Source organism: Panthera pardus, unplaced genomic scaffold, assembly GCF_024362965.1.
Source record: "Panthera pardus isolate Hobbes unplaced genomic scaffold, ASM2436296v1 HiC_scaffold_24, whole genome shotgun sequence".
Lineage (NCBI taxonomy): Eukaryota > Metazoa > Chordata > Mammalia > Carnivora > Felidae > Panthera > Panthera pardus.
Window position 1 is genome coordinate 62,962,415 of NW_026526810.1, and position 22,830 is coordinate 62,985,244.

At 37.2% G+C, this 22,830-nt stretch overlaps 2 protein-coding genes across 2 annotated transcripts; both read right to left on the minus strand.

The window, feature by feature from the left end:
* Positions 1–8,197: 8,197 nt before the first annotated feature.
* LOC109255624 (olfactory receptor 4K13-like) lies at positions 8,198–9,139 on the minus strand. The gene has a single exon (XM_019430453.2). The coding sequence runs from the start codon at positions 9,137–9,139 to the stop codon at positions 8,198–8,200; it is 942 nt and encodes a 313-aa protein (XP_019285998.2).
* A 12,269-nt stretch (positions 9,140–21,408) lies between these two features.
* On the minus strand, positions 21,409–22,335 carry LOC109255790 (olfactory receptor 4N5-like). Its single transcript, XM_019430650.2, has one exon. The coding sequence runs from the start codon at positions 22,333–22,335 to the stop codon at positions 21,409–21,411; it is 927 nt and encodes a 308-aa protein (XP_019286195.1).
* Between the last annotated feature and the right edge of the window lie 495 nt (positions 22,336–22,830).

A 22,830-nucleotide genomic window follows, 5' to 3' on the forward strand; every position in this document is an offset into this window, starting at 1 on the left:
TCCACCATTTTACATTCCCCAACTCCCATCCATGTACCTCACATGTGTCAAGCTGGCTCCTCCAATGGTGGAGATCTTTCTACCACTCTGCAGGTACATTTCCTGAGTATTCCAAGTAATCTGACCTCAACAGCTTTCTTTGAGGGACGTAGGAAGTCCAGAGCCCCCTACTTCCCCGCTAACTTAAGTCCTCCCTCTGTCAGTAATCGGCTAAGAAATTGAATCCGTTATCAAAAATCTGTCAACAATAATAGTCCAGGTCCAGATGGCTTCCTAAGGGAATTCTACCAATGATTTAAAGAAGAGTTAATACCTATTCTTTTCAAACTGTTCAGAAATGGAAAAGAAAACAGAACTGGAGAACAGAAAACAGAAATGGAAGGAAAGCTTCAAAACTCATTCTATGAAGCCAGCATTACCTTGATTCCAAAACCAGAAAAAGATCCCACTAAAAAGGTGAATTATAGGCCAATATTCCTGATGAATCTGTATGCAAAAATTCTGAACAAGATACTAGCAAATTGAATTCAACAGCACATTAAAAGAATTATTCACCATAATCAAGTGGGATTTCATCTTGGGAAGCAGGGCTGGTTCATTATCTGCAAATCAATCAACATAATACACCACATTAATGAAAGGAAGGATAAGAACCATATGCTCCTTTCAAAAGATGCAGAAAAGCATTTGGCAAAATACAGCATTCTTTCTTGATAAAAACTCTTAAGAAAAGAAGGGGTAGAAGGAACATACCTTAACATCATAAAAGCCATATATGAAAGGCCAACAGCTCATATCATCCTCATTGGGGAAAACAGAGAGCTTTCCCCGTAAGGTCTGGGACTTGCCTGGGATGTCTCCTCTCACCACTGTTGTTCAATATAGTATGGGAAGTCCTTGACTCAGCAATCAGACAGCACAAAGAAATAAAAGGCATGCAAATTGGCAAAAAGAAGTCAAACTTTCACTCTTTGCAGATGACATGGTACTCTACATGGAAAGCCCAAAAGCCTCCACCCAAAACTGCTAGAACTGATGTGTGAACTCATCAAAGTCTCAGTGTATAATATCAATGTACAGAAATTGATTGTGTCTCTATACACCAGTAATGAAGCAGAAGAAAGAGAAATCAAGGAATTTATCGCATTTACAATTGCACCAAAAACAATAAGATACCTAGGAATAAACCTACCCAAAGAGGTAAAAGATCAGTACACTGAAAATTACAGAAAGCTCATGAAGGAAATTGAAGAGGACACAAAGAAATGTTAAAACATTCCATGTTCATGGATCAGAAGAACAAACATTGTTAAAATGTTTATATTACTCAAAGCAATCTATGCATTCAATGCACTCCCTATCAAAATAACACCAGCATTCTTCACGGAGCTAGAGAAAAAAATCCTAAAATTTTGTGAAACTAGAAAAGATCCTGAATAGCCAAAGTCACGTTGAAAAAGAAAAGCAAAGCTTGAGGCATCACAATTGCAGACTTGAAGCTGTATTACAGAGCTGTAATAATCAAGACACTATGGTACTGCCACAAAAACAGACACATAGATTAATGAACCAGAATAAAGAACCCAGAAATGGGCCCACAAATATATGGCCAACTAATCTTTGACAAAGCAAGAAAGAGTATGCAATGCAAAAAAGACAGTAACTTCAGCAAACGGCACTGGGAAAACTGGACAGTGACATGAAGAAGAATGAAACTGGACCACTTTCTTACACCATACCCAAAAATTAATTCAAAATGGATGAAATACCTAAATGTGAGACCGGAAAGCATAAAAATCCTACAGGAGCAAACAGCAGCCTCTTTGATCTCGGCCACAGCAACTTCTTACTAGACATGTCTCCCAAGGCAAGGGAAACAAAAGCAAAAATGAACTATTGGGACCTCATCAAGATAAAAAGCTTCAGCACAACTAAGGAATTAAAAAAAAAAAGAAACTAAAGGCACATGGTGGAATGGGAGAAGATAATTGCAAATATCATATTGGATAAAAGGTTAGAATCCAAAATCTATAAAGAACTTACCAAACTGAACACCAAAAAACCCAAATAATACAGTGAATAAATGGGCAGAAGACATTAATAGACATTTTTCTAAGGAAGATATCCAGATGGCTAACAGACACATGAAAAGATGCTCAAAATCACTCATCACCAGTGAAATACAAATCAAAACCACAATGAGATAACACCTCATACCTGTCAGAATGGCTAATATAAACAACTCAGGAATCAACTGATGTTGGCTAGGATACAGAGAAAGAGGAACACTTCTGCACTGTTGATGGGAATGCAAACTGGTGCAGCCAGCCACTGTGGAAACAGTATGGAGATACCTCAGAAAATTAAAAATAGGATTAACATATTAGCCAGTACTTCCACTGTTTGGTGTTTAAACAAAGAAAATTCAAAAAACTAATTTGAAAAGATTTATGTACTTCTAAATTTATTGCAGTATTATATATAATAGCCAACATATGGAAGCAACCAAAGTGTCTATCACTAGATGAATGGATAAGGAAGATATAGTATATACACACTGTAATATTATAGCCATAAAAAAGAATGGAGTCTTGCCATTTGCAACAGCATGGATGGACTTAGAAGGTGTCATGTTAAGTGAAATAAGTCAGACAGAGAAAGACAAACACCGTAAGATTTCACTCATGTGTAATCAACATGCACACACACACACACACACACACACACACACACACACAAACCCAAATGAATAAAAAACAACAACAAAGAGCAGAATTAGAGATATAAATACAGAGAACAAACTGATGGCTGCCATAGGTGAGGCAGGTGGGGGGATGGGCAAAATAGGTGAAGGTGAGTGGGAGATACAGGCTTCCAGGTATGGAAAAAACAAGTCACAGGAATAAAAGAAACAGCATAAGAAATATAGTCAATGATATTATAATAGTTATTTATGGTGACAGATGGAGCTACAATTCTGGTGAGCATAGGAGCATACTGTATAAATTTGTCTAATCACTATGTTGTATACCTGAAACTAATGTAATATGTGTGTCAACTATATGCAAATTTAAAAATTCATATAAAAATAAAAAAAATTAAATATTTTTAAAAGGGAAACATAAAAATTTTTTAAAGACGTCAAAAGAGGTGGCCCCCAAGATGTTTGGATAATTTTAGGTTTTCTATTTTCCTTTGGAAATCTTTACAGTTTCCACAGACTCACTGTATTACTTAATAAATACAGGCTTACTATCTGAAGCAGACTACTAACTCTTCCTCTGCTCTCACTTTTGCTGCATTGTATTTTCTACTTAAGAGTACGGATGTATGGCAAACTATAATGTTTGCTGGATCCCATCCCTCCCTTTCTCAAAACACTTCATTGGCTTTACCTTGACGATAAAAAAGAATCCACTGTGCCTGAAAACTCTGGTCTCTTCCTTTCTATAATATCTCAGCATATTTCTTCTCTCATTTATTCATAAGTCTCCTTCACAAGGTCTACCTTTAAAACCTAAAACTCTTTGTCACATCACAATGTCTATTTACACTGGCCCTTTTACTGATGTACTCTTTCCCCTGCTCAGATGTCTAACTCTAGAGCTTGCTTAATGTGTTGGTATAAATGTCTCCTCTTAAAGTGATCTTCTGAAACCACCACACCTAACACAGATCCCCTCCCCTTTGATATTCTCTCCGGAACAGGCATCAGGTCTCTGTCTATAATCACGTATCTGTATTGCTTTGGGCAGTGCTTGGTACCTAGTAAATATTTTTCTAGATGTTTCATGAATGACTTATTCCAGCTGAAAAAACATCAACATGTTATCTGGTTGAGCAAGCTATGTTAAGCAGTTCATGGTTTTAGTTTTTAGCATTTTATTTTTTATTTTTATTTTTTATTTTTTTTTAAATTTTTTTAACATTTATTATTGAGAGACAGAGAGACGCAGAGTGTGAGCAGGGGAGGGGTAGAGAGAGGGGGAGACACAGGATCTGAAGTAGGCTGCAGGCTCTGAGCTGTCAGCACAGAGCCCCACACGGGGCTCGAACTCACGATCTGTGAGATCATGACCTGATGCGAAGTCAGTCGCCTAACCAACTGAGCCACCCAGGCGCCCCTTTAGCATTTTAGTTGATACTGATTCTTCAAAAATTATTTGAATACTAAAGATGTTGGAAAATATATTTTTCTGCATATTTTTTAAATTATAAAGATGATTAGCGTATTGAGGATATATAGTGAGAAAGTGTTCTTATCCTCATTCAAATCACAATACCTCTGTGCAGACTCCATATGGTTGACAAATAGTAATAGATATTTTAACAAGAATAAGTTATAAATGCAACTTTAGATGAGTTCAAGCCCTGCATCGGGCTTTGCACTGACAGTGCAGAGACTGCATGGGATTCTCTATCTCCCTCTCTCTCTGCCCCTCCCCAATCATGTTGTCTGTCTTTCTCAAAATAAACTTAAAAAATACAACTTTATAATTCTTTTTATATGCTGTTGAATTCGATTTGCTAGTATCTTATTGAGAGTTTTTGCATCCATATTCATCAGGGATATTGGCCTGTAGTTCTTTTTTTTTTTTTTTTTTTCTGCTGGGTCTCTATCTGGTTTAGGAATCAAAGTAATGCTGGCTTCATAGAATGAGTCTGGAAGTTTTCCTTCCCTTTCTATTTTTGGAGCAGCTTGAGAAGGATAGATGTTATCTCTGCTTTAAATGTCTGGTAGAATTCCCCTGGGAAACCATCTGGTCCTGGACTCTTATTTGTTGGGAGATTTTTGATAACTGATTCAATTTCTTCGCTGGTTATGGGTCTGTTCAAGTTTTCTATTTCTTCCTGTTTGAGTTTTGGAAGTGCGTGGGTGCTTAGGAATTTGTCCATTTCTTCCAGGTTGTCCAGTGTCTTGGCATATAATTTTTCATAGTATCCCCTGATAATTGCTTGTATTTCTGAGGGATTGGTTGTAAGAATTCCATTTTCATTCATGATTTTATCTGTTTGGGTCATCTCCCTTTTCTTTTTGAGAAGCCTGGCTAGAGGTTTATCAATTTTGTTTATTTTTTCAAAAAACAAACTCTTGCTTTCATTGATATGCTCTACAGTTTTTTTTTTTTGTTTTGTTTTGTTTTTTTTTTTTTTTTTTTTTTTTTTAGATTCTGTATTGCTTATTTCTGCTCTGATCTTTATAATTTCTCTTCTTCTGCTGGGTTTGGGGTGTCTTTGCTGTTCTGCTTCTATTTCCTTTAGGTGTGCTGTTAGATTTTTGTATTTTGTATTTTGTATTTTTCTTGTTTCTTAAGATAGGCCTGGATTGCAATGTATTTTCCTCTCAGGACTGCCTTTGCTGCATCCCGAAGCATTTAGATTATTTTATTTTCATTTTTATTTGTTTCCCTGTATTTTTAAATTTCTTCTCTAATTGCCTGGTTGACCCATTCATTCTTTAGCAGGGTGTTCTTTAACCTCCATGCTTTTGGAGGTTTTCCAGACTTTTTCCTGTGGTGGATTTCAAGCTTCATAGCACTGTGGTCTGAAAGTGTGCATGGTATGATCTCAATTTTTTTATACGTATGAAGGGCTGTTTTGTGACCCAGTATGTGATCTATCTTGGAGAATGTTCCATGTGCACTCAAGAAGAAAGTATATTCTGTTGCTTTGGGATGCAGAGTTCTAAATATATCTGTCAAGTCCATCTGGTCCAATGTATCATTCAGGGCCCTTGTTTCTTTATTGATCCTGTGTCTAGATGATCTATCCATTGTTGTAAGTGGAGTATTAAAGTCCCCCGCAATTACCACATTCTTGTCAATAAGGTTGCTTATGTTTGTGATTAATTTGTTTTATATATTTGGGGGCTCCCATATTCAGCACATAGACATTTATTTATTTATTTATTTATTATTTATTTATTTATTATAGAAAGATATGGGTTTAGAATCATTGTGATGTCTGTAGGTTTCATGCTTGTAGTGATGTCTCTGGTACTTTGTCTCACAGGATCCCCCTTAGGATCTCTTGTAGGGCTGGTTTAGTGGTGATGAATTCCTTCAGTTTTTGTTTGCTTGGGAATACCTTTAGCTCTCCTTCTATTCTGAATGACAGACTTGCTGGATAAAGGATTCTTGACTGCATATTTTTTCTGTTCATCACATTGAAGATTTCCTGCCATTTCTTTCTGGCCTGCCAAATTTCAGTCCATAGATCTGTCACTAGTCCTACTGGTCTTCCTTTATATGTTAGAGCGTGTTTATCCCTAGCTGCTTTCAGAATTCTCTCTTTATCCTTGTATTTTGCCAGTTTCACTATGATATGTTGTGCAGAAGATCGATTCAAGTTATGTCTGAAGGGAGTTCTCTGTGCCTCTTGGATTTCAATGCCTGTTTCCTTCCCCAGATCAGGCAAGTTCTCAACTATGATTTGTTCAAGTACACCTTGAGCCCCTTTCTCTCTCTCTTCCTCTTCTGGAATCCCTATTATACGCATATTGTTGTGCTTGATTGCATCACTTAGTTCTCTAATTCTCCCCTCATACTCCTGGATTTTTTAATCTATCTTTTTCTCAGCTTCCTCTTTTTCCATAATTTTATCTTCTAAATCACCTATTCTCTCCTCTGCCTCTTCAATCTGAGCTGCGGTCACCTCCATTTTATTTTGCACCTCATTTATAGCATTTTTAGCTCCTTATGACTGTTTCTTAGTCCCTTGATCTCTACAGTAGATTTTCTGCTGTCCTCTATACTGTTTTCAAGCCCAGCAATTAATTTTATGACTACTGTTCTAAATTCTCGTTCTGTTACATTGCTTAAATAGTTTTTGATCAATTCGTTAGCTGTCACTAATTCCTGGAGTTTCTTTGGAGGAGAATTCTTCCATTTCGTCATTTTGGATAGTCCCTGGAGTGGCATGGAACTGCAGGGCTCTTCCCTGTGCTGTCTAGAGTAACTTGTGCTGGTTGGTGGGGCCGCAGTCAGACCCGATGTCTGCCCCCAGCCCACCACTGGGGCCACAGTCAGACTGGTGTGTACCTTATCTTCCCCTCTCCCAGGGGCAGGACTCACTTTGGAGTGGTGTGGCCTCTGTCTGGGCTACTTGTACACTGCCAGGCTTGTGGTACTACTTCTATGGCATCTGGCGTATTAGCCAGGGTGGATCTGCAAGGTGCACAGGGACGGGTGGGGCAGGCTCAGCTCGCTTTGCCTTCGGTGTTCCCCTGTGGGAGGGGCCCTGCAGCACCAGGAGGGAGGCAGATCTGTTGGAGGGATGGATCCACAGAAGCACAGTGTTGGGTGTTTGCGCAGTGCAAGCAAGTTCAGTGATGGGAACTGGTTCCCTTTGGGATTTCGGCTGGGGGCTGGGAGAGGGAGATGGTGCTTCCCAGCCCCTTTGTTCCCCGCTAAGCTGAGGTCTGTCTTCCGGGGCCCAACACCTCTCCCTCCCGGTGTCCTCTCGCCCTCCCGCTCTCCAAGCAGAGCTGTTGACTTTTAGCATTCCAGATGTTAAGTCCCTCTGGCTGTCAGAACTCACGCAGTCCAGCCCCTCTGCTTTTGCAAGTCAGACTCGGGGGCTCTGCCTTGCCAGGCGGGTTGCCACTCTACCACCCTGGCTCCCTCCCACCAGTCCATGTAGTGTACCCGCCTCTCCACCCTTCCTACCCTCTTCCATGGGCCTCTTGTCAATGCTTGGCTCCAGAGAGTCCATTCTGCTAGTCTTCTGGTGGTTTTCTTGGTTATTTAGGCAGGTGTGGGTGGAATCTAAGTGATCAGCAGGACGCGGTGAGCCCAGCGTCGTCCTACGCCACCATCTTCTCAACTCCCAAAATACAACTTTATAAATAAAAATTGAAACTAAACATATTTTTATATACTAAGCCATTGCAAATTGATAAAGCTTTTGAAAAAAGACATATGATTAGATACTTTAAACATTGATCAGGGTTGTTTCCCTGAATTCTAGGACAAGGAAGTAAAAGGAAATAATGAGTGTACACTTATTTATGTATTGAATCTGTTCTATGAATATTTTCCATTAGATTTTTAATAAAACTGATCTTAAATATTCCATTAATTCTGAGGGAAGAGTGTTGATACTATTTAATATTTTATTTTAATTTTTCTGCTAAGTATTTAAGATTCAAAACCCCAAATAGCAGACAACACAAAACAATCAGCTGTTACAGACTTATTTAGAAAGTGAGCCAGGAACCAATATGATAGCTTGTGAGTCTCTTAATGGCTGCTTTCATTTCTTGATTCCTCAGAGTATAAATAATTGGATTAAGGAGGGGAGTGATTATAGAGTAAAAAACAGAAAGAAACTTATCTGCAGAGTAACTCTTGAACGGGAAAACATAGATGAAGATAGTGGGGCCAAAGAAGAGAGTGACCACAGTGATGTGAGCAGACAGTGTGGACACTGCCTTAGAGGATGCACTGGAGGAGTGCTGCCAGATGGTGACCAGCATGACAATGTAGGATATGAGCAGGAGAATGAAGCAGATCAGGGACAGGAGTCCACTATTTGCAATCACCAAGAGCTCTAGGATATAGGTCTCAGTGCAGGCAAGCTTGATGACCAGGGGAAGGTCACAGAAAATGCTGTCCACAACATTGGGACCACAGAAAGGTAAACCTACCATGAAAACCATCTGGCTTGTGGTATGTATGGATCCAATTGCCCATGAGAGCAGCAGAAACCCGATGAGCACCCTGTGATTCATGATGGTCTGATACTGCAAGGGCTTGCATATGGCAACATACCTGTCCATGGCCATAGCTATCAGAAGAGACATCTCTCCACCCCCAAAGAAGTGCACAAAAAACATCTGAGCCATGCAGCCACACAGGGAGATGGTCTTGCGTTTTCTAAGGAGGTCTGCAATCACTTTGGGAGTTGTAACAGAAGAAAGACATAAATCAAAAAATGATAAATTTGCCAGAAAGAAATACATGGGGGAGTGAAGATGCGTATCAACTATCACAGAGATCACAATGAGGAGGTTTCCTACTATGATGGCTACATAGACAAGGAAGAAGACTGCAAAAAAGAATATTTGAATTTCTTGAGAAGTGTAAAGTCCCAGCAAGATGAACTCAGACACACTTGATCTGTTGTTCAGGAGATCCATTCATCCTTGTAATGAATTTCAGAAGTTGCCTAGAAGAGAAAAAAAAACACACACACACAGGATGTCATAGGGACTGGCAAGTCTGTAAACCTTGTCTTTATTTCCATCCTGTCTCTTATGCAGGCAAACAAATGTATGACACGATGACTACTTCATAGATATTTAGCAGGAGGTATTTCACAGGACCACATGACAGTTGATAGTGGAAGGAATTGAGCCTACTAAATGAAATATGTATGTTGATTAATAGGGGCAAGGTCAGTTAGGTATTTGAGAAAACCTCTCCCTTGTTCAGCTGTAGAGCAGACTGTGTGAATTCATAAGTTACTAGAATAATAGAGAAGACTTTGGAAGCCATCAGCAAAAGTGATTTTTATCACTTGCAGGAGGTGCATTTACTGACACATTTTTATGAAATTCTCAAAAGGCAGTAAAAATTTGCCATAAATATTGCTGAAATTATATGAAGTGCATTATGATTCTTGAAAAGAACTGATTATAGACCATGAGCATATTGTTGATAGAAAGTTGCATGTGGAGACAGTTATCTAATTAACTGAGATCAAACCCAATTACTGAGGAAAGATTAAGTTATTTAGACTAGACTGTCAAAACCACAGATACTCATCTACACGTTGCCAGACTCCTCAGTTCACGTGATCAGACGTAAAGTGTGTCCCAACTGTGCATTCTTCTCCAGTTGTTGCAAACATGAACAAAGATCTATTTTTATCTGATATTCTTTCTAGGTCATATGACTTCACAGATAAAAGTATATAGAAACACCTAAATCTTGTTCCACTTTCCTCCATTAGTGAGGGGTAAAGAGTAAGGTGAATCATTTACCTTTGTAAATATGATTTAACAAGACTTTAAATGTGATATATTCTTTGAAAAGAGTACTATCTTGGGTTACTTAGCCTCCTTGGATCTATCCTTCTTCACAATTATTTCCCTTAAAGTTCTTTCAATCTCTGACTTTGTCAAAGATGGAAAAAAAGTCAGAGCTATGTTGCTGACTGAGGTGGATTCAGGCAAGCTAAATGAACTTTTAAAAAGGACACACAAATAAAGGGAATAGGTCAGTGCTCATTCTATATAAATTCACCTGGTTAAGACCTTCCTTGTTTGGATGATTTTAGCTCTTTTTTTCAAGTCTTGTTTCAGGCAAGTTGTTCATCTTCAGTCTTTTCCTTGCTTTTATGAGAATCTAGACCAAAGGCTAATACAGATTGTCACAAAACAAAACAAAACAAAACAAAAAAAAACAAAAAAAAAAAAAACAAAAGAATATACGTGATTTGGGGATACATGTAATCTTTTAGTTACATAGTTCAAAATTTTAAAATTGTATATCTGGGTAACCATAGTGAATACTTAATTTATGCTCTTTTCTCTGCATGGTTACTGTCACCAAGACACACAGTTCTTGTAACGGCCCATAATTTTCCATTATGTTTGACACTATCATCCAAAGTAGCATAAAAACGTCCTTCTTTCAGAAGGTAATAAAACAGGAAATGCACATCTTTGATAGTTCTCATTCACAGGTGTGAATCTGTATTTCTTCTTTGTACCTTGTACTCTTAACTGTAGAACAATGATCTCATCTGCACTATAGCCCCTGGACTTTCTGTGTTTCCTTGAAGCACTTAATAGGTTTACTTGCAGGTGCACATGGGTGTGGCAAAGACAGAGTCCTAGACAAGATGCTATCTCAGTGTTTTAACTATTTGGCCATTTTCAGACTGTTACCATAGGAAAGTTGAATTTTCTCATAAGCTTTTCTAGCAATCCCTAACAAGTATAATGATGGCATCAATATTTTATGAGTGGTGACATTCTATGATTTTCAAAGCTCTGAATCAGGCGTTTTATCCTCACATTTCTGTCATTTGTCTCTTTTAAAAATAATTGCATTTCTAAAACAACAAAGGCACTTTCTCAATATTTCTGCTATAATTTAAAGAATAAAATCATTCAAACTGATAAGTATAACTGAAGAATTTGAACATACCCAGATTTCTTTAGTCTAAGAATAATTTATTGGCTTGGACTGCTATTATAATCTAATTTCCAATAATCATTGGTATAGTGTTTTCTGATTTTTGTATTTTTTTTCCAATTGTAGCAAGATTATGTTTGTTCCAGGTTAATTTTTGAAATCCATTGAGCCTTCCTCTCAGTTTCATTTGGCACTGTTTTTAACACTTATGGATACATTTAATGTTATTAATGAGAATAATGTGATCGATGTGGTATGTAGATAGAGTAGCATGTCAAGATTATGTAACCTACCGGTTTGCACTTGGACTTCAGAGGTAACATCCGTATGAAATGGATACTTAATCTTCATCATCCAGTGACTTATTTTCTTCTCTGGACTTCAAAAGACAGCAGTATATAAGTGTATCTCTTGGTAGGAGGCACAAAGGAGAGAACTCATTTGATTGTTTTAGATTCCTCAGAGACCAGTAGTAAGAAAGTAATTGGGATTGTTAAAAAAGACTTTTGACATTGCAGAAAGAAGATACCATTTTTCACCTATAAAATTGATAATACTTTAAAGGCAATAATCCATACTCAGGCAGTGGAGAGATAGGACTAGAGTTGAATAATGAGAATTTTATATGATGTTCTTTCTTTTGTAGTAGTTTGTTTTCTACAAAAAGCATTCATAAATGTGATATTTAGGAAAAATATAAATGATCTAGATTATTTTTATTTTACATTGTATTAAGGCTGAGATTTTCACATAAACTCAAATCTTTCTGAACTTTTCAGAAATAATGTGAAATAAATTTCATCATTCCAATTAAATAATAATTCATTCCACTAAGAATTTGTTATGCTTTGTTTATTACCTTTCAAATTTGCTCATAAATCAGGCTCTTCTTTGGGAGTACTCACTTCCTGTTTTGTATTCCTGGATAATTTTTGTGGTGTTACTACTTACTTTACTAGTCATTAGTTTACAGTATATTTAATGTATGGAAAGGCAAATCTGTTGTCATTGCTTTATTCATTCAGAGTGTTCTTGCTTATTCTTATATATTTTATTCTGAATTAAATAAATATATTTTCTAAAGTTAAAACAAGTTCCATTGGTATTTTAATATCACAGTATTAAACCTATAAGAAAAGTAGAAAAAAATGAACAGAATTACAAAATTGAGTCTTTCATCCAGAAGGATTTTAATGTCATTCTAAATGTCTGCCTACTTTTATGATACAATACATTCTAATCTTCTAATCTTGGTAACATATTTTTTGTTCAGTGTAATTTTGCATATTTCCTACTTTCCTATTCTATGATCTTTTTCTTTAACATAATTTGCTTTATTGCTATTGTTTCCATTTATTATATATTTATGTGGTACATGGTATCATTGTGGAAATCTCTTTTGTCATTTTTTTTTTTTGCCAGTTCAGTGTCCTATTTTCTTGAAGGTACTGGCAAAATGATCTACAGACATTAATAACTTTTTTTTTCTTCTTATACATTTCCTGTGCCTTATTCCATTAACTAAAAGGTGACAGTAATGTTGAAAAACAGTGATGACAACTGGATATAGCAGAATTTGTTATAGTTTCCCAAACATGACCCTTCCTTCTTTCTTGAAAATGAAAGATCATTTTCTTATTTTTTTATAGTTTATTTATTTATTTTGAGAGAGTAAGCAGGAGCAATTGAGGTGCAGAGAGAGAGGGATAGAGAGAATCCCAAGTAGTTTGCATGCTTAGCACAGACTCCAATGTGGGACTTGATCTTACAACTGTGAGATAATGACATGAGCCAAAATCAGGAGTCAGTGGCCTAACTGTCTGAGTCTACCCAGGTGCCCTCAAAGCTCATTTTGTGGGATGGGGTGTCTATCAACTTCCATGGAGTCTCCAACCCTGTCCACAAAGCTGCATCTCACTACACTGTGGCAATCACTGTTTAATTTTCCTCACCAGTTTAGCAGTTAGTACAGACAGTGTAAGAGACTCCGCTGAGTAGTCTTCCCCCATTCCTCATTCAAAACAGATGTCTGAATTCATTAAGTGGCATTGTGAAGCCTGCCATGTGACAGAAGTGGCAAATAACATGAAAGTAAATAGTATTAACAGGCAGCTACTGGTGAAAATTCTTTAGAGGAGCTGACTTCTGGTAGAGTCAAGCACTTTGCCTATCCTCAGCTCCATATTTCCTCAGGTCTAATTGCAATAGTGTTGTTGTTATACTAACATTAAGTACCATAAATATTTACAGTTCAGTGTTATCAGTTAAACATATATAAAGCAGGAGGAGTTTAATTCATTAAACTAGTGACATGAAGGCTGAGATGCTAATAGGAAATGTTTGGGGAAACCAAAGATGAACATCAAATGGAATCTACCACCAAATCCAATCTGGAGCAGCAAGAGAAGACACAGTCTTACCACAGCCCCAGGGTAATGACATGCATTCATTTTCTTCTTCTCCCTCAAAAAATTTCCCCAAAACTAGAAGCTTCATCCAACCCAAATTTCTTACCTCATAGTTGGATAAGTCTGAAATCCAACTTTTCTCTCTCTGGGATACAATGAAGTTGTTGGCAGGACGATATTCCTTATTGGCTTTGGGGGAAGAAACTACTCCCAGACTCAGCCTGGTTGAGGGCCAACTTTAGTTCCAGGTGTTTGTAGAATAACATTTCCACTTCCTTGCTGATCTTTGTCAGACATTATTCTCACTTTCTATACATTGCCTGTATTCTTTGGTCACATCTTCTTCCTCTTCGAAGCCAGAAATATTGAATCAAATCCTCCTCAAGATTCATCCTTTCTGGATTTCTTTTTTCTTTCTCTAGATCCATGAAGAGTTCAATGCTTTTAAAAACTCATGCATTTCATTGAGGCCACCCACATTAACTAGGATAACCTCCCCATTTCAAGGTTTATAAATAATCATATTGTCAAAGTTCAATTTACCATGTAAGGTGACGTATTCACAAGTTCCAATATTAGGGTGTGGACCTCTTTGGGAGATGATTATTCTGAGTATAACGGCTTATACACAAAGGTAGGAAATGTAGTGGCCAATTTCACGAGGAGAGCTAGAGCCATGGAAGTGTTGCTGAGTTCTAGAATGAGCCAGAGAACTACTGAAGATATTTGGGCTAAGGCAGAGTGTGTGTGTGTGTGTGTGTGTGTGTGTGTGTGTGTGTGTGTGTGTATTCGTTTTCTTTTCCTCAAACCCTATATTAATCTAACAGTGATATCCATTTGTAACCATCTGGAGGTCAAGAAATGCTAGGGTGCTGGAAATGCAGTCTTCATGAATCAGGGCTTCCTGTAATAAGAGAAAATTTATAGAATGGAAAAAGGATGGATTGGAAGGAAAATGGGACTATAATGGCACACATCCTTTTATTATTTACTCTTTCTGGAGTATAAATGTGTGAGGAATTTTTACAGACATTTTGGGAGAAATTATTTAAAAATGAACATACATACATGGGGTTTTGGAGTCTCCGTTGATAGTGTGGCACTGTTACACATACATTGGACTAAGATGCTATAATTGTTTTACACTAGAAAATAAAAGCTCTATCTAATTATAACACTGCAATCATGGCTGATTAAAGGCAGACCAAAAATTTAGGTCAAGGACATGTGATGTGCACTTACTTAAAGGGAAGTTAAGTGAAATTTTCAATATTCCTAAGATAGGGCATAAGACAAAAAACACTTTTTTCTTCCCAGATTAAGCCACTGTGACGAATCAAGTGTGAGGACAAAAACCATTATCATTTAGGATGGCAGGGTCTTGCCACATTTGTGAAATTTTGGAGAGTTTATCCAGAGCAAGGATGCTGAGGCATCTCCTTAAAAGTTAAAGTATTGCATCTTGTACCATCGCTGTGCCACTAAGAAGAAAGCATAATGTCTGGTAGTCCTCTCCAAGTTTTAGAGGCAGTGTATTCCAACTTGTATATAATATTTATTGATCGACATGAGGTTTCCAGTTTTGTAAACTTAGTTCAGGGGAGGCATCTTATCAGATCTAGAACAAAGTAAAAGTAGCCTTACCCCTAGGGCCATTTATCCAGGTTAATCATACAGTATTAAAGTTATCTCTCCTGAGAAATAAACCATTCATTAGTTTTTTTCCACATTCTAATAGGAGAGTCACAACGTAGTTTCACAGGATCATAGCATGTGTATGCCATGTGCAGCAGAGAACTATGCATGAGTTGGAAATTAGCCACTGACATTCTACTAAACCCCGTAGGTATGGACCATCTGACCATGGAGGTTCAATTGACTATGGAGATGTAGGTGTCCATCATGCCCTGCATCATTTTATATTAAGACTGACTTTGAGCATCACGGTGTTTAGATTGTATCCTGGTGTCTTGAGATGGCATCCTCTAGGATGTAGTGTATACTCTTATTTAATGACATTAGATGTAATTTTGTTCCCAGTAAACAGAATCTGTAGGGTTAAGAACACGGATATTCTCTGTATGTCTTCAAACTCTATAAAACACTTGTAGAATTTATGCTTTCTTTTCCCACAGCTTCAGGCTCTCTAGTTCCAGAAGTTCTGGGATATGCTTTCACCAGTGATGCAGTAAGATTTCTATTAACCTCAAGCTTCACTGCCACTCAATCACTTTATGTTTTCCTTCCCCAGAGACATCATGACAATGAAAGGTGTCACTATCTTGTAAGTAATTTACCTTGGTCATCAGAAGAGGTAGTACTGCTGCACTACAATGGTTAAGTAGGGCCACAGTAGAATTTTTTAAATCTAAATTGAGATATGGAATTGAGCTATTCTACTTCTCGGCTGAAAAAATGCACTGGATGGTATTACTTGCAGAGATGTCAGTGAAGAAGAAAACATTAGTGAACATGGAGCGATAGCTATACAAAATGAAACAGGAAGAGATTGAAAACAATTTCCATTCCATAAATGTCTCTACAAGGTAAATGACCATACACAGTGAAAGTAATAACAATACCTTGTTGAATATGTTATCTCAGTAGATAACAGCAGACATTAATCTAAAACAGCACCAACACCAGAGTGGGGAGAAGGTAAATGGTAGGAAATGGAAGTTTCACTAATGGGATATTTGTATCACTAACTGTGGTCCATGAGTGTCACCCATGTATTGCAGTTGGACTGTGGTACATTACAATTGTGCAGTATGTATTTGTGGTCCTAAAATTAACATTAAAGCCACAACAAATTTTTCTGTTCTTCCTGTTTGAGTTTTGGTAGTGTGTATCTAGGAATTTGTCCATTTCTTCATCTTGTCCAGTTTGTCAGCATATAATTTTTCATCATATTCTCTTTTGATTGTTTGATTTTTTTTGTGGTGTTGGTTGTGATCTCCTCATTATTCATGATTTTACCTATTTGGGTCGTCTTTTTTGATAAGTCTGGCATGGTGTTTCTCAATTTTGTTTACTTTTTCAAAAACCAGTTTTTAGTTTCGTTGATCTCTTCTTGTTTTTTTGTATGTATATCATTTGTTTCTGTTCTAATCTTTATTATCTCCCTTTTCTGCTGGCTTTGGGCTTGATTTGCTGCTCCTTTTCTAGCTCCTTTAATTGTAAGGTTACATAGTGTATTTGGGACCTTTTTTGCTTCTTCAAATAGGCCTGAATTGCAATGTATTTGCCTCTTACACCTGGACTTAACGCATCCCAAGTGTTTGGATGACGTATTTTCATTTTCATTTGCTTCCATGTTATTTTTTTTTTATACTTTAATTTCCTGGTTAACCCATTCATTCTTTAGTAGAATGTTCCTTAACCTCAATGTATTGTAGTGCTTTCCAAATTTTTTCTTTGATGATTTCAAGTTTCATAGCATTATGATTTGAAATATGCATAGTATGATTTCAGTCTTTTTGTACCTGTTGAGGGCTGATTTGTGACCTAGTATGTGATCTATTCTGGAGAACATTCCATGTGCTATCAAGAAGAGTGTGTATTCTGCTGCTTTTGGATGAAATGTTCTGAATGTATCTGCTAACTCCATCTGCTTCAGTTGTTATTCAAAGCCATTGTTTCCTTGCTGATTTTCTGTTTGGATGATCTGTCCATTACTGTAAGTTGGTTTAAAATCTACTATGACGGTATTATTATCAGTGGGTTTTTTATGTTTGTGATTGATTTATATATATGGATATCTCCAAGTTGGGGGCATATATATTTACAATTGTTACATCTTCTTAATGGATAGACCTCTTAATTATGATATAATGCCTTTCTTTTCCACTTGTTACAGTCTTTGTTTTAAAATCTAGGTTGTCTGATATAAATATGGCTACTCTGGCCTTCTTTTGAAGTCCATTACAATGATACATGATTCTCCATCCCCTGACTTTCAATCTGCAGGTGTCTTTAGGTCGAAAATGAGTCTCCTGTAGGCAGCATATTGATGGATATTGTTTTTTTTTTAATTCATTGTGATATCATATTTTTTTTAATTTTTTAAATGCTTATTTATTTTTGAAAGACCAAGTGAGAGTAGGGGAGGGGCAGATAGAGAGGAAGACACAGAATCCAAAGCAGGTTCCAGCCTCTGAGTTGTCAGCACAGAGCCTAACACAGGGCTCGTACTCAAGAACCACGAGATAATGAACTGAGGCAAGTTGGATGCTAACCAATTGAGCCACCCAGGTCCCCCTACCCTATGCCTTTTGATTGGAGCATTTAGACCATTTACATTCAGAGTGATTATTGAAAGATTTGAATTTAGTATCATTGTGTTATGTGGAAATGGTGTTTTTGGTGATGTTCTCTGGTCTTTGTAGTCTTTGCTGCTTTGGTGTGTTTTTTTTTTTTTCTTCACTCAGAGAGTCCCCCTAAAATTTCTTGCAGGACTAGTTTAGTGGTCACGAACTCCTTTAGTTTTTATTTGTCTGGAAAGTCTATCTCTCTCCTTCTATTCTGAGTGAGAGCCTTGCTGGATAAAGAATTCTTGGCTGCATATTTTTCCTGTTCAGCACATTGAATATTTTCTGCCACTCCCTTCTGGCTTGCCAAATTCCAATGGAGAGATCTGCTACTTACCTTATGAGTCAACCATTGTTAGGTTAAGGACATTTTGTTCCTAGCTACTTTTAGAATTTTCTTTTTATATTTATATGTTGCAAGTTTCACTATAATATGTCATGGTGTTCATTGTTTTTGTTGGTTTTGAAAGTAATTCTCTGTGCCTCTTGGACTTGAATGCCTATTTCCTTCCCCAGATTAGAGAAATTCTCATCTATAATTTGTTCAAATAAACAAACAAATGTCCTTACAATAGATGCAGAAAAAAAAACATTTGACAAAATACAGCATTCTTTCTTGATAAAAACCCTCAAGAAAAAAGGGGTAGAAGGAACATACCTCAACATCATAAAAGCCATTATGAAAGGCCCACAGCAAATATCATCCTTAATGGGGAAAAATGGAAAGCTTTCCCCATGAGGTCAGGAACATGACAGGGATGTCCTCTCCTACCACTATTGTTCTATATAGTACTGGAAGTCCTTTCCTTGGCAATCAGAAAATAAAAATAAATAAAAGCCATTCAAATTTGCAAAGAAGAAGTTAAACTTTGACACTTTGCAGATGACATGATGTGATACTCTACATGGGAAACCAAAAATATTTCACCAAAAAACTGCTAGAAGTGATAATTGAATTCATCAAAGTTGCATGATGTAAAATCAACATGCAGAAATTGGTTGCATCTGCATACACCAATAATGAAGCAGCAGAAAGAGAAATCAAGCAATCGATCCCAAATTGCACCCAAAACAATAAGATACCTAGGACTAAACCTAATCAAAGAGGTGAAATATCTGTATGCTGAAAATTATAGAAAGCTCATGAGAGAAATTGAAAACACAAAGAAATGTTAAAGCATTCCATGCTTATGGATCAGAAGAACGTACATTGTTAAAATGTCGATACTACGCAAAGCAATCTACACATTAAATGCAATTCCTATCAAAATAACACCAGCATTCTTCACAGAGCTAGAACAAACAATCCCAAAATTTTAGGGAACTAGAAAAGATCCCAAATAGCCGAAGTAATGTTGAAAAATCAAAGGAAAACTGGAGGCATCACATTTCCAGACTTTAAGCTGTTTTACAAAGCTGTAATCATCAAGACAGTATAGTACTGCCACAAAAAATAAACACATATATTAATGGACCAGAATAGATAATACAGAAATGGACCCATAAATGTATGGCCAGCTAATCTTCAACAAAGCAAGAAAGAGTATCCAATGCAAAAAAGACAGTCACTTCAGAAAATGGTGCTGGGAAAACTGGACAGTGATTTGCAGAAGAATGAAATTGGACCACTTTCTTACACCATACACACACAAAAAATCAAAATGTATGAAATACCTAAATGTGAAATAAGAAACAATCAAAATCCTACAGGAGAAAACAGGCAGCAACCTCTCTGACCTCAGCCACAGTAACTTCTTACTAGATATGTCTCCTGAGGCAAGGGAAACAAAAGCAAATGAACTATTGGGACCTCATCAAGATGAAAAGCTTCTGTATGTTGATGGAATCAATCAACAAAACTAAAAAGGCAATCAACAGAATGGGAGAAGATATTTACAAATGACATATCAGATAAGGGTTAGTAACCGAAGTGTATGAAGAAGTTACCAAACTGAACACCAAAAAAACCAAATACTCCAATGATGAAATGGGCAGAAGTCATGAATAGACACTTTTCCAAATAAGATATGCAGATGGCTAACAGACACATGAAAAGATTGCTCAACATCACTCATCACCAGGGAAATACAAATCAAAACCACAATGAGATAACACCTCGCACCTGTCAGAATAACTAAAATTAACTCAGGAAACAACATGCGGTGAGGATATGGAGAAAGGGGAACCCTTTTGCACTGTTGGTGGGAATGCAAACTGGTGCAACCACTTTGGGAAACAGTATGGAGGTTTCTCAAAAAAATAAAAAATATAAACCCCCCTATGACTCAGCAATTGCACTGCTATGTATTTATCCAAAGGATACAAAAATGCTGATTTGAAGGGGCACATCATACCCAATGTTTATAGAGCACTATCAACAATAGCCAAATTATGGAAAGATCCCACATAACCATCAACTTACAAATAGATAAAGAAGAGGTTATACACACACACACACACGCACACACACACACACACACACACACACATACACACAATGGAATACTACTCGGTGATCAAAAAAAGAAATCTTGCCATTTTCAACAATGTGGATGGAACTAGAATATATTATGCTAAGTGAATTAAAGCAGAAAAAGATGAATGAGAGACTCTATGAGGGAATCTGTTTATTTGTCTTTTTCAGTTAAACAAAAAGAAGCAGAAAATGTGAAAAAATATAAATAAATATAAAGACAATAAAGCAAATTTATACCAATTATATCCATAATAGTCCTATTACGTGTCTTTCATTTTTCATTATTGTCTCTCTCTCTCTCTCTCTCTCTCTCTCTCTCTCTATATATATATATATATATATGTATATATACACATATATATATAAAACCATGAATATATCATACTATTTTCTGTACAGTGTTTAGTACATTCTTATTTACATATATCAACTTATTTGACAAGCTACTATATTCATCTTTGTGGTCTTCAAATGTATCAATTTATAAGATCTTTGTGCCTCTTTTCCTAGAATTTTGTGTCCCCAGAAAATTGCATGGATGTTTCATCTGGATATCAGCTAACCACAATTCAACAAGACCTTGCTTAACTACCATAGGCAAAAACTCCCATCTCTACTCAAACTCTATCATAACAGTATTTTTTATTTGTTTCAGATAACTATCTCTTTTGGATATTAGCGGTAATTTTCTTTTTTTTAATATAGTTTACAATTATATGTATAATGAATTACATATATACACATACAGTGTGTACAGTATGCTCTTGGTTTGGGAGGTAGATTTCCATGGTTCATCACTTACATACAACACCCAGTGCTCAATCCAACAAGTTCCTAGAGGTCATTTTCAGTTTAATAGCTCAATCTGTTTTTATCTACTTGAATATAACCCAAGAGACCTAGACTCTCAACTGCCTTATTCACATACCTAGAATAGTGCCTGAAAATTGCAAGAGCTTAATAAATGCAATATTTGCTAAAATGCAATGGTGTCCTTGTGCATTAATAAATAAGTGATTTAATTAATTCCAACTAGATTTTCTTATTTGTAGCTTATTTCATTCTTCTATTCAGCAAATCATGTGATGACTCAGTAACCTCTTCATGGAAGCTTTCACTTCCTGGTTGCGAAAAGTATAAATCACAGGGTTCATCAAAGGAAAGATCACTGTGTGAAAGAGGGAAACCACTTTGTCAGCTGGGAAGGCTCTGAAGGGGCGAGTATAGATGAAGATGGCAGGTCCAAACATGAGAAACACAATGATAATGTGTGTGGTACATGTGGAAAGAGCCTTGTGTTTGCCTTCAGAGGTGTGTCCCTTCACACGATAGAGGATGACAGCATAAGAGGCCAGAAGCCCCAGGAAGCACAGCAGGGTAAGCAGGCCACTGTTGGAGACCATCAGGAGCTCCACCACAAAGGTGTCTGTGCAGGCCAGCTTGATGACCTGTGGCACATCACAGAAGAAGTTATCTAGCTGGTTTGGGCCACAGAAGGGCAAGTGGAGAATAAGGGCTACTTGCACAATGGAATGAGTAAAGCCCCCAAGCCACAGAGCCAACAGCAAGGCATAGCACACTCTAGGGCTCATGACAGTGGAATAGCGTAACGGATGACAGATGGCCATGTAGCGGTCAAAGGCCATCACAACGAGAAGGAACATCTCCCCTACTCCAAGAAAGTGCAAGAAAAAAAGCTGAGTGATACATCCTCTGTAGGAGATTATTTTCTTCTCAGAGAGGAAGTCCACCAGCATCCTGGGAGCCACAATGAAGGAGTAGGATGCATCCAGGAAAGCCAAATTGCCCAGAAAGAAGTAGAGGGGGGCTGTGAGGCCAGGGTCTGATCTGATGGTGAGGATGATGAGTAGATTTCCAGGGAGGATGATGAGGTAGAAAACTAAGACTAGCACAAAGACCAGAAGTTGAGCCTGTTGGGACTGGGTCAGACCAAGGAGGATAAATTCTGTCACCACTGTGCTGTTCTCCCTCTCCATCTCTCCTCTGCATAATAACAAAGAACAAAGAATCATATGTTATAACTACCTTTTCATCTACTCCATAGCTCTTCTCAGATAAAATCATTTACCACTTCCAGGACTTGCCTAGCTGAAAGCAATGCATGCTCATAACTGTCTTGTGTTTTGGGCTGATCTTTCTACCCTTCATTTCTTGATTTCCCCCAAAAGAAATTGTTTTTATAACCACACTCTCATTCCCATTTAACCACGTGCTGCTTCTATGTAATTGTGCTCCTCTATGACTCTGAGCTACTTTGCTTGAGATATAGCTGAAATTTCCTGATTACAGCAAAACTTAATCATTATTAAATTTTTCGGGTTTGTTGGTTTTTTGTTTGTTTGGTTGTTAGTGGTGGTGTACTTTCTGTAATGTTTACATTAGTTGCTGGGTTTTGGTCACTTCTTCTCATTCCCACAGACCAAAGTACTTTTGCAAGTTCTTCTTTCCTTTGGTTCCTGTAGACTCCCTAG

Bases quoted from the DNA above. Each gene is read 5' to 3' on its own strand.
- LOC109255790 (XM_019430650.2), bottom strand. From the start codon at position 22,335: ATGGAGAGGGAGAACAGCACAGTGGTGACAGAATTTATCCTCCTTGGT.
- LOC109255624 (XM_019430453.2), bottom strand. From the start codon at position 9,139: ATGGATCTCCTGAACAACAGATCAAGTGTGTCTGAGTTCATCTTGCTG.